At 42.1% G+C, this 12,818-nt stretch overlaps 1 protein-coding gene across 1 annotated transcript; it reads left to right on the top strand.

Moving 5' to 3' along the window:
- The first annotated feature begins 1,888 nt into the window (after positions 1–1,888).
- Positions 1,889–8,582, top strand: LOC113684008 (uncharacterized). Its single transcript, XM_089202600.1, has 3 exons — positions 1,889–2,450; positions 2,805–3,110; positions 3,525–8,582. The coding sequence occupies exons 1-3, from the start codon at positions 1,889–1,891 to the stop codon at positions 7,586–7,588; spliced, it is 4,932 nt and encodes a 1,643-aa protein (XP_089058726.1). The 3' UTR covers positions 7,589–8,582.
- Positions 8,583–12,818: the final 4,236 nt, after the last annotated feature.

A 12,818-nucleotide genomic window follows, 5' to 3' on the forward strand; every position in this document is an offset into this window, starting at 1 on the left:
TGGGTTTTCATTAAAAGATTGATAAAAGTACAAGTGAATCATCTGCCTTCACAAGGTAAGCCACCTCCGCGATTTTCCACTTTTCGAGACTTTATACTTTCTATTGGGTGTGATTTGCATTGAAGATACTAAGGCTACGTTCACACAGTAACGGACAAATTTTCGACCCGTGGAAAATTCATGTCTTTGGGCGTTTCGTTCACATGGAATCACGCCAAACGTACGAAAATTTGGACGCCCAAGCGTTCAAAACTTTGTAGACCAAATTTCGAGGACGAATTTTTAGCCGGTGCAGTCAATAATTTGACCGCCACGGTGTGAACACCTTAAACGTCAAAATTTTTGTACGGCGAAGGCATGGCTGCATGGTGCATGGTAACCAGATGGAACGTGTTGGTTCATTGTTTGCAGTGCTTGATAATACTAATGTGTGGGTGACATTAGAGTCAGGATTTACATGGCTCGACACTCTTTAAAAAATATACAACAATTGATAACATTCTGATGAACCTGGACCATCCTGAAAAGTCACATCAGTCATCCCTGTTACTCTCACATTTTTATTTCCGCTTCGCTTTGGCTGTGAAACTAGCAGTTTGAGAGCACTAAACGCGCCACAAAAGCGATGACGAATAGTAATGATGTTGTTACTTTTATGTCTAGAACACCTGAATTTTCGGGCCAATCTCGGACAGGATTTTCTTGTGAGAAAAATACAAGTCGAATCATGGAAGAATGAATAAATTCACCAACTTTATTCCTAGTTTAAAAGTGGAAAATGAAGAAATACGCTGAGCAATTTACCCTGAATATTAAGTGTTCCCCTTACGGTACTTGTATTTCGGTTTTGAATTTTATAAACATTGATGGATTTAAGCATGCAAAATGAAACAATTTACTTTGTTTTACAGGAAACGTCATCTCCTCGTGTTCATTGCGTTTAAACGGTTGGATTTTCATCACAAGATCGATCACAGTAGAATTGAAGCTTCTGTCTTTAAACCGTATAGTATTTGTACGTGATGATTGACCGAATGTTTAACAATCATGGCTTCTGGGGCAGGAAATGAAACACAACTCGGGATCTATTCAGGGTGAAAGTTTGCGTATTTGAGCGGTCGAACGAAAAAAATTATTTCTATTGGAAATTTAAAATATATTTTCACGAAAAAACTACACCACAATTATTAGGACGTATTGGGCTACAAAATATGAAAGTAGGAGAGAAAACGAATTTTAGGTGACTTGCCGCTATTTGTCTGATCCATGTCGACAGTATAGGCTATCTATCTAGTATTTCACAGTATAGGCTATCTATGAGTTTCTTTGATTATTGACCAATCAGAATGTCTGGTTTGTTACTTGCTTGCACTGAATTAATCCTCTTCTGCGTTAAATTACCTGAAAACTACATTTATCTTAACCAATCACAACTGAGTGATTCTTTCATGTATATTATTACATCTGTAACTACACATCGACTGATTTAACAAAATTTAACAAACACCGAATTGGAAACTAAACAGGTTAGAATAAGGAACCCTATGTACCAAATGTTATAGGCTATATATGGAGTAGCAGAAAAAAACACTTGGTTCCAATCATTTAAATGCAGTTACCCCTACTTCATTCTAGAAGAAAACTTCTAACGCTAATGGCGCAGTCATTAAATAAACATCAGATTTTTGTGAGATGAACCAGGAAATTCAATCACACTCATGCTGATTCTAGTCTCGTAAACGCTTCATTTCAATACAGGGTAGGACCTCCGAATGAGAAAACCAAGATTTCTGAAAAAGTTCACACCCATGAACCCTTGAGCAGGATCTTTCGGGTGTCATATGCCTGACCTACATTTTTTTCTCAAACTTACAGTGATCAAGGCCAAATGAAAAACACAGAAGAAGAAATTACCGCGCTAGCCATCAAAATAGGTGTAACTGTCGCTATTTTCCTTCTCAACACCGGTTTGGTCTTTAAAGCCATTGAGTTGTGCCAAGAATGCTTGATTTTACTAAACAACGGTGATTTAAGCGCGGACAGTCCAGTTGCCAAATCATTTGACGAACGCATCCGCACCACAGTGAAAAGGGCGTGGCTCACTCTACGCACTACACCAGGTTTTGAAGAATACCGCAGGGAACTTTTACTTCACCCTGAAGAGGCAAAGAAATTTTTTGAATTCGAAATAAACGTGATGAAAACGACCGGAAACAGACAAAGAGAAGCAAAGTGTTATAGTGGACTAGGAATGCTTCGATGTTCTTTAGGAGAATATGACAAAGGTAAAGAATATTTGGAGATGGCACTTGCAATAAACATAAAACTTGGTGACAAAAGTTGCATAGCTGCAAATTACATGGACCAAGGAAGAGTGTTGAAATCACTTGGAAAATACCACAAGGCCCGAGAATACCTGGAGAAAGCACTCGTTATCCAAATAGAAGTTGGCAACAGAGATGGAGAAGCAAAAAGCTACGAAAATCTCGCAACAGTGTTCCAATCGGTTAGGAAATATGACAAGGCCCAAGAATACCTGAAGAAAGCTCTCGCTATCAAAATAGAAATTGGCGACAGAAATGGAGAGGCAACAACCTACGAGAACCTCGGAACATTGTTCAGATCGCTTGGCGAAAATGAGAAGGCCCAAGAATACCTGATGAAAGCTCTCGCTATCAAAATAGAAATTGGCGACAGAAATGGAGAGGCAAGAACATACAAGAACCTCGGAATAGTGTTCCGATCGCTCGGGAAATATGACGGGGCCCTAGAATACCTGGAGAAAGCTCTCGCTATCAAAATAGAAATTGGCGACAGAGATGGAGAGGCAGGAATATACGTGAACCTTGGAATAGTGTTCCGATCGCTCGGGAAATATGACGGGGCCCGACAATACCTGGAGGAAGCACTCGCAATCGTAATAGAAATTGGAGACAGAGATGGAGAGGGAACAATCTACGGGAACCTCGGAGCAGTGTTCCAATCGCTTGGCAAATACGACAAGGCCCGAGAATACCTGGAGAGAGCTCTCGCTATGAAAATAGAAGTTGGCGACAGAGATGGAGAGGCAAAAATCTACATGATCCTCGGAACATTGTTCAGATCGCTTGGCGAATATAATAAGGCCCGAGAATACCTGGAGAAAGCTCTCACCATCAAAAAAGAAATTTGCGACATAAATGGAGAGGCAACAATCTACGAGAGCCTCGGAACTGTGTTCCAATCGCTTGGATATTATGACAAGGCGCGAGAATACCTGGAGAGAGCACTCACTATCCAAATAGAAGTTGGTGTAAGAGATGGAGAGGGAACAATCTACGGGAACCTCGGAGCAGTGTTCCAATCGCTTGGCAAGTATGAAAAGGCCCGAGAATACCTGGAGAAAGCTCTTGCCATCAAAATAGAAATTGGCGACAGAGATGGAGAGGTAACAAGCTACGTGAACCTCGGAGCTGTGTTCCAATCACTTGGCAAGTATGACAAGGCCCGACAATACCTGGAGAAAGCACTCGCAATTGTAATAGAAATTGGCGACAGAGATGGAGAGGGAACAATCTACGGGAACCTCGGAGCAGTGTTCCAATCGCTTGGCAAATACGACAAGGCCCGAGAATACCTGGAGAGAGCTCTCGCTATGAAAATAGAAGTTGGCGACAGAGATGGAGAGGCAAAAATCTACACGATCCTCGGAACATTGTTCAGAACGCTTGGCGAATATAATAAGGCCCAAGAATACCTGGAGAAAGCTCTCGCCATCAAAATAGAAATTTGCGACATAAATGGAGAGGCAACAATCTACGGGAGCCTCGGAACTGTGTTCCAATCGCTTGGATATTATGACAAGGCGCGAGAATACCTGGAGAGAGCACTCACTATCAAAATAGAAATTAGCGACAGAGATGGAGCGGCAACAATCTACGGGAACCTCGGAGCAGTGTTCCAATTGCTTGGCAAATACAACAAGGCCCGAGAATACCTGGAGAAAGCATTCACCATCCAAAGCGAAGTTGGTGTCAGAGATGAAGAGGGAACAATCTACGGGAACCTCGGAGCAGTGTTCCAAGCGCTTGGCAAGTATGAAAAGGCCCGAGAATACCTGGAAAAAGCTCTCGCCATCAAAATAGAAATTGGCGACAAAGCTGGAGTGGCAAAAAACTACGCGATCCTCGGAACTGTGTTCCACTCGCTTAGCAATTTCGACAAGGCCCGAGAATACCTGGAAAAAGCACTCGCTATCCAAATAGAAATTGGCGACAGAGATGGAGAGGCATCAATTTACGGGAACCTCGGATCACTGTTCAGATCGCTTAGCAAGTATGACAAGGCCCGAGAATACCTGGAGAAAGCTCTCGCCATCGAAATAGAAATTGGCGACAAAGCTGGAGAGGCAAAAAGCTACGCGATCCTCGGAACTGTGTTCCACTCGCTTAGCAATTTTGACAAGGCCCGAGAATACCTGGAAAAAGCACTCGCTATCCAAATAGAAATTGGCGACAGAGATGGAGAGGCATCAATTTACGGGGACCTCGGAGCACTGTTCATATCGCTTAGCGAATATGACAAGGCCCGAGAATACTTGGAGAAAGCTCTCGCCATCGAAATAGAAATTGGCGACAAAGATGGAGAGGCAACAAGCTACGGGGACCTCGGAGCGCTGTTCCAATCGCTTGGCCATTATGATAAGGCCCGAGAATACCTAGAGAAAGCTCTCGCCATCAAAATAGAAATTGGCGACAGAGAAGGAGAGGCAACAAACTACGGAAACCTCGGAACTGTGTTCCAATCGCTTGGCAATTATGACAAGGCTCGAGAATACGAGGAGAAAGCTCTCACTATCAGAAGAGATATTGGCCACAAAGATGGAGAGGCAATAAGTTACGGGAACCTCGGAGCTGTGTTCCAATCGCTTGGCAGTTATGACAAGGCCCGAGAAAACCTGGAAAAAGCACTCGCTATCCAAAGAGAAATTGGTAACAGAGATGGAGAGGCAAAAACATACGCGAACCTTGGAATAGTGTTCCGATCGCTCGGGAAATATGACGAGGCCCAACAATACCTGGAGAAAGCACTCGCGATCCTAATAGAAATTGGCGACAGAGATGGAGAGGCAACGATCTTCCTGTACCTCGGAGCTGGGTTCCAATCGCTTGGTAATTATGACAAGGCCCAAGAATACCTGGAGAAAGCGCTCGCTATCAAAATAGATATTGGCGACAGAAATGGAGAGGCAACAACCTACGTGAACCTCGGATCACTAGTTGCATCGCTTGGCGAATATAACAGGGCCCGAGAATACCTGGAGAAAGCTCACGCTATCAGAAAAGAAATTAGCAACAGAAAAGGGGATGGAATACTCTACGGGAGCCTCGGACCACTGTTCGCATTGCTTGGAAAATACGACATGGGTGGCGAATACCTGGAGAAAGCTCTCGCTATTGAAATAGAGGTTGGCGACAGAAATGAAGAGGCAACAAACTATGTAAACCTTGGAGCACTGTTTATATCGCTTGGCAAATATGACGAGGCCCGAGAATATCTGGAGAAAGCTCTCACTATCAAAAAAGATTTTAATGACAAAGATGGAGAGGCAACAATCTACCGGAGCCTCGGAAGACTGTTTGAATCGCTTAGCGATTATGACAAGGCCCGAGAATACCTAGAGAAAGCCCAACGTATATATAGAAGAATTGGCATAAGAAAAGGAGAGGCAGACACTTTGGGAATCCTTGCATCTTTGTTTATGTCCCTCGGTAAATATGGAGAGGCTGACCGTTTTCTAGAGAGAGCAAAGACAATTTGGAGGGAAATAGGTGACAGTGGAGGACAAGCAGCATGTTTCGGACTCCTTGGGCATATTTCTCATAAGCGTGGTGAGTACGACGATGCTCTTGAATATCAGAAGAAAGCCCTCGAAGTTCACATGGAAAATGGTACGAAAGAGGGTGTTGTTATTAATTACAGAGATATAGGATTGTGTTTCCAATCGCTTGGTAAATATGACATGGCCGAGGAATACCTCGAAAAAGCTCTCTCATTAAGCAGGGATATTAGACACAGCTTGCTTGAGTTTGGATGCCTTCGTGGTCTAACGGTGTTGAAGGTATCACAAAATGATCTTAGAGAAGCCTTTTCGTTTCTTTTCCAAACCATTGAAATATTCGACACTTTGCGAGGATTTCTTAAAGACAACGACCAGTTTAAAACATCACTTTTGGAGGAGCACGGCACCTTTCCCTACGAGTTGCTCAGTAGCTTGCTTTCTTCCACGGCAAAGCCACAAGACGCCCTCTATGTCGAGGAGCTGAGACGGGCGAGGGGCTTAGCCGACTTGATGGCAGCTCGGTACTCTGTTGTAGAGCAGATCTCAGGCGATCCAAAATCATGGTATGGGATTCAAAACATTGTCGCAAAGGAAACTGACTGTGCATGCCTCTACATTTCTGTTGGAGAAAAGCATATGCGCTACTGGATTCTCAAAGCAACAGGAGCTATTCTTTTTTCAAAAGAGGAAGTGAGCCTGGAAAAAAACGTGGTGACCGGATTAGTCCCTGACTTGGATGAATTTTTTAGGAAAAGCTTCCGTGGCCTTGGCATTTTACCCGAACAGAATTGCGAAGATCGATCTCTAGATGACACGGAATCGATGTCACTTGACCATGAAAATCAACCGCTCTTGCGTGATTGTGAAGAGAAAGTTATCAAAAAGTATCTTCACTTGTGCCAAAAGATAATCATCGCTCCTGTGGCCGCTTTACAGAATGAGTCCGAAATTATCATTGTCCCTGATTCCTGTATGTACCAGGTACCATTTGCGGCTTTAACTGACAATGGAGGAAATTTTGTATCAGACACATTCAGGTTACGCATCGTTCCCTCTTTGACGACTCTCAAGCATATCCAGGACAGTCCCCCATACTATCACAGTCAAACAGGTGCATTGATAGTCGGTGACCCTCAGGTTGGAGAGGTGATTTACAAGGGAAGACGCAAGAATATAACACGGTTGCCATGTGCAAGAAAGGAAGCAGAGATGATTGGAAGACTTCTTGGTGTGACACCTTTGATTGGAGATCGCGCGACAAAGCAGGCTGTACTTCAAGCAATACATTCAGTGAGTCTGATCCATTTAGCTGCTCATGGTGATGCTGAAAGAGGAGAGATTGTCCTTTCCCCAGAGTGTCCCGCTGACTATGTTCCACGAGAAGAAGCCTTCCTCTTGACGATGGAAGACATTTCAAGAAATAAGCTTCGAGCTAAACTGGTGGTACTAAGCTGTTGTCACAGTGCACGTGGACAGATTAAAGCCGAGGGCATTATTGGAATCGTTCGAGCGTTCTTAGGATCCGGTGCTCGCTCAGTCTTGGCGGCACGGTGGGCCTTAGATGACACAGCCACAGAGAAGTTCATGACTTGTTTCTACGAGCACTTGTTCCGCGGTGAAAGCGCCAGTGAATCTCTTCACGAGGCTAGGAAATGGATGAGAAACAATGGCTTTGTAGCGGTCTCTAAGTGGGCTTCTTTTATGCTGATTGGCGACAACGTGACATTTGATTTTGCAAATTGGCCTGTGTCTACTACAACCAAATAGCCATGAGTCAATTAAACCCGCTGTAACGGAATGTACTGGACTGAGTAAAGCTAGAAAATGTTAATTGCCACCGTATAGAAAGTGGAAGCCGCCCACTCAGCTATTGTTAAAGCAAAACATTCTTATAAAGAGCGCGCCAGGGACAGAACAATTCATAAAATAGAGATGATGAACAGTTAGCAGTTAAAAAACGCAAAGAGCATTCTTTTCTCGAAAGCGAATAGTTAAATAATCAAGCCAAGCATAACTATTTGTTTTCGAAAGCGATTGATATATTAAGCAAGCAAATTTAGTGTAATATACTTTCGAAAGTGATATGTCGTTTAGCCCAAGCAAATATGGAATAATTGTTTTCATAAGAGGCCCTCTATCATAATAAAATGCGCAGAGTTTTTTTTTTTCAAGATTTAGCCGTATACTCGAACTTAATTGAAATGATTTTGTCAGGAAATCATATGTAATCTCAAGCATGACGATAAAACGTTTTCTCCAGTAGAGTAGATTTTCAAAGGTTTTCAAAATCTTTTGGTTTCATTTGTTTGTTTTCTTTGCGAGGAACTATAATTCGTCATATCTTAAGTACTTTTATAAAGTGATCTCCATGCTCAATATATATGTCGACTTCAGGGTAACGCTAATTTTTTTTACTTTATTAAATAAATTCTTTGGGAAATTAGCTTTTTTCCATTTTTCCTAGCGATAAAGATTTTAATGACTCGTCCCACGAGCAGTTTACAATTGTCTAGTTCAGGATTCTAGATTGACTTCGGATGATGACCCTCAAGTTAAAAAATACCTCTTCGAATTTAAAGGGAAGGCCACGTATCCCATAATTTTGCCCAAAAAAATCGTCGGTTAGGAGTTAAGAAGGTTAATCCGAGCACGGTACCAGGAACATTTTCGTACAAAAATTTCGTTAGATCTCAGGTATTGTACCTAATTTTGTAAAGTCTTGTTGCCTAGACCATTTATTTTACTACAATCGTTAAGATGTTCAGATGAACTGTGTTGTGAATAAAAGCAGTTATTCTTCATCATTACGACATACTGAATGAAGGGCAGTTGTTTTTTTCTTCAACTAGATAAACGCTTCGATTCTCACACCGACAGTCTACCACTGACTGTTGGATTTGATGTGTTGGACTTGTTTGAACGGAGCTAGTAAAATACACCTTCAAATTATAGCTGTCTTTGCGAGCGGGAAAGATTTGGGGAATCTTGTGTTTTGATCGTCTACCAGAGCATGCTAGTCGCCGGATCGCCGACCAACATGAATTCATCTAAACTGCTGCTCGCTTGTTCTACTTCATGGCAGGTGAAGGCTCGAAGTTGCTAAGTTAAGCTGAAAGAAATTAAACATGATGTATAAGAAGTTCTCTCAAGAGAGAATTGAAATCACAGAAATATGAAATGACATAATTCATATCAGGCGAAGGGATCGGTAAACATTTATCCCTAGGGGGATGGGAGGCGATTAATGATAAGTGGTTCCTATGCGCAAGTTTTTTTTAATGATTCTTTAAATAGATATCACGGAAAAAAGTTTCAAAATGTAGTTTGGTAATATGTGCCACGTCCTCTCCACCGTAAGAAGAGTGAAAAAAAGCCCTTGCCCTCCGTCATACGTCATGCAATCGTGACTCAGTACCGCTCACAAATAACAAAATGATTTTAAAACAGTGGATCCTTCACGAAAAATGTCCGAGATGTGAAGTATCCGTTAGTGTAACTTGCCGTCAAAAGATACCCGAAACTTTTATTGCATTTTGATGCAGCACCTGAACTGAACAATCAAAACAATCAAAAACAACCAAAACATTTTCATGCAGCTCAACAATTTAACCCACAAGGAGTGACTGGCATCTAATTTCTCCTTATAATATCATGCATAAGATCAAACACAAAGGTCACGAGAAAAGCGGAAATGATCAGAAACTGACGAAGCTCTCGATGGTTAATATACAAATTCTCCTTATCAGCGCTTTGGGAAATGTAAAGAGAACAGTATGGAGAATATGCATAATGAAGTTAGGGTGTAAAGGGTTACGAAAACATAACCTCAAAGCAAGTTTCACCTCTTGTAGTCTCCTTCGCGGCCGTTGTTTACCTCGTCACGCAACGCGTTCTCTCCTGCGTTGCGTGACGAGACCAAAAGTCACTGTTGCGTGAAATGCTTTCATGTTGCAACACAACTCCAACTCTGCCCTCAAAATCTTCAATACCACACTCGGCAAAGCGTCACGTAGTATTGAAATTTCTCGTTCATCGTAAGTGAACTCGTGCAGGTAAACCCCGATAATTCACTCGCCGGGTGCGTTAATCTGTAAATAATGTATGGAAAACTTGCAGTCGTGCGGTTCTGAGAGAGGCCACAGACGAGCAAGATTGAAAATCAAACTGTACTTTAACTTCAAAGAAAGTACCAAATCTGATGGTACTTGAAATGGTTCAAATTTGTTACTATAAACAGATTAACATTTGCAGTAGCTTGTTACTGCTAATTTTTAAACTGAGCCAATCCTCGCATCTCAAAAAACATCGCTGCAAGATTAACTGTATCGAAAATTATACCGTGTTAAATGTACAAAATAGCATGTTACAGAATGTGCTAACTATCACAATAGGACATAGTTTGCCATTAGTGGCTTTAATAAGAAGCGTTTCTGACTTTAAGTCATTAAATTTCGAATATATTGCGATCCAACGTCAGATGGATCTTCCTCATTCTCTTCTCGACAAGTTGTTTGCATTGGAGAATATACTCGTGTCTCTCGTGAGCGAGTTGCGCGGATGCCTTACACACTTTCCCTACTACGCGTAGTAGGGAAAGTGTGTAAGGCGTACGTCTGCCGAGACAGTAGTAGTTATAATATAATAATAATATTTATTGGCTTTTATTGCGCAAATATCGATCCAGGAAAAGAAATTTTCATCTGCGCATGACATTGACTTAGCAAAATTCTATTCGATAAAAATGTTCGATAGAAGCAACTCCATCAGCCTGGGCAGAGTACGCCTTAGTGAGAGTCATCGGCATGACAATGAACAGCTGGGAGGTGCTTTTCGACGACATCAAAAAAGTGCGCTTGCATAAACTGTAAAGAGAAGTAGATCAAGACACGAGCCCTGAGGAACGCCATGCCGCAGGTCAAACTTATCAAATACGGCGCCCCGAACTGAGACTTGCTTGATCGGAACCAGTCAAGGACAGTACCATTCAAACCAAGTTTTGACGATAATCTGTCAAGGAGAATGCTGTGATTAACGGTATCGAAAGCAGCACTGAGATCAAGCAATAGAAGGATAGTAACGTACTGCTTGTTCATTTTTTACAGAATATCGTTCGCGGTAACTTTTAGAGGTGCTGTTTCAGTGCTGTGATTTTTTCTATGAGCAGACTGCGCAACTGGGTGTAAGTTATTACTAACTGAGTGTAAGTTATTACTAACTGGGTGTAAGTTATTACTAACCAGGTGACCATGAATCTGATTGAAAGCATCCCTCTCAATGAGTTTAGACACAAAAGACAAGTTACTTATGGGACGGAACATCTTAAAGATGACATCAAGACCGGGTTTCTTTAACAATGGAAAAACTAGAGCTTCTTTCCAAATGTCGGGAAAAGGTCCGGACTGCAATGAATTGTCGATGATTTTTGTGAGAACTGGGACGAGATCCTCACATTTGCTAACCAATGTGGATGGCATAGGGTCAAGAGAGCAGGATTTAAGGGCTGCGTTCTGGATAAGCTGTTTAACATCTCGAACTGATAGCATCATAAATGTAGGGAATAATGGCACAATCTCATCAAGAACAGCAGACGGAGCGTCATCTTCTGAAATTGAATCATTCTGCTGAGCAGCAGACGGAGCGTCATCTTCTGAAAGTGAGTCATTCTGCTGAGCAGCAGACGGAGTGTCATCTTCTGAAAGTGAATCAGTCTGCTGAGCAGCAGACTGAGTGTCATCTTCTGGAAGTGAATCAGTCTGCTGAGCAGCAGACTGAGTGTCATTTTCTGGATTTGAATCAGTCTGCTGCTCGGTGTCATGCTGCGTTCGGATCGCATCGATCTTCTGAACAAAGTATTTCCCCAAATCGTTAGAGAATGTTCTACTGTCCAGATTAGGTGGGAGACGTGGGTTATAAGGTAAATTATAATCGATCGTATGACTTCCAAAGATAGCAAATTCATAGCTTGGTTATAAAACAGGTGAGAACTTCAATTAAACTCATTCGCAGCGCTCCCTTGTAACTGTTTTACAGCATTAAAAGAGAAAAGTCCCATTTAATATTCGCTATACCAACCGAAAATCCTTGAATAAAATGGAGCAATTTTTCAATGTTTACAACTGTAATAAAACCTAGCTCACAAAAATTGGCATTGCTCAGGGCATTCATAATTAAGTATAATGGGAAGTCTCCTTCAAATTTGTAGTTATTAATTTATTCCTTTTCCTGTTTGTTCCATTATTAACTAAACACTATTTATAGCGGTAGATACAGTAGAAACCCGTGATATCGAATCTCATGCTAACTCGAACAAGAGCCCTTTTTACCCTGAATTAAACCTTATTTTTCCTGTCATTTACCATCAGCAAACTCGAACTCGGTGTATTTGGACTCCCCGCCAAATCGAAGTAATTTTATTTCCGTCAGCCCAAATTTATCCTGGTATCTTAGACTTAAAGTAAAAACGACAGCCGATAAACGTCAAAGTGTCAGAACTTGGCTGATGAAATGGTCCATGAACTTAACAGATGTCCAACCACATTTCTTGGAATAGACAACATGACAAACGGCTACCATGGAAAATAAGAGAAAAAGTTTACCCAAGATAAAGTAAATAGAGATGTGTTTGGTTTTTTAAGAGCGTGGGACTAAGTAATTATTGGAGTGTGGGGCGTCAGTGGTCCAGTGGTTAGTGCGCTGGACTCTGGGTCGAAGGGCCCGGGTTCAAGTCCTACCAGGGGCATGTCGCTGTATCCTTAAGGAAGATGCTTTACCCACTTTGCTTCGTCTCTCGGATAAGACGTAAAGCCGGAGGTCCCGTCTCACAACCCTTCTATGTTACAAATAAATTGTGGGACGTAAAAGAACGCACGCACTGTTCGCAAAGAGTAGGGCACGTAGTGCCCGGTGTTGTGGTCTATCTCGATTTGTGCCGTCGTAGGTCTGGGTGGGTGAGGTGTGATCAAAATGGACTGAAGCGGCTGCCAGAGGCGCCTTTAAT

This window comes from Pocillopora damicornis, chromosome 4 (assembly GCF_964200805.1).
Source record: "Pocillopora damicornis chromosome 4, jaPocDami1.2, whole genome shotgun sequence".
NCBI classification, from domain to species: Eukaryota; Metazoa; Cnidaria; class Anthozoa; order Scleractinia; family Pocilloporidae; genus Pocillopora; species Pocillopora damicornis.

Coding starts and splice junctions, on each gene's coding strand:
- LOC113684008 (XM_089202600.1), top strand. CDS start 1,889: ATGAAAAACACAGAAGAAGAAATTACCGCGCTAGCCATCAAAATAGGT. Junction 2,451..2,804: donor CGTTATCCAAATAGAAGTTG/GCAACAGAGATG, acceptor CTATCAAAATAG/AAATTGGCGACAGAGATGGA. Junction 3,111..3,524: donor AACATTGTTCAGATCGCTTG/GCGAATATAATA, acceptor CAATTGTAATAG/AAATTGGCGACAGAGATGGA.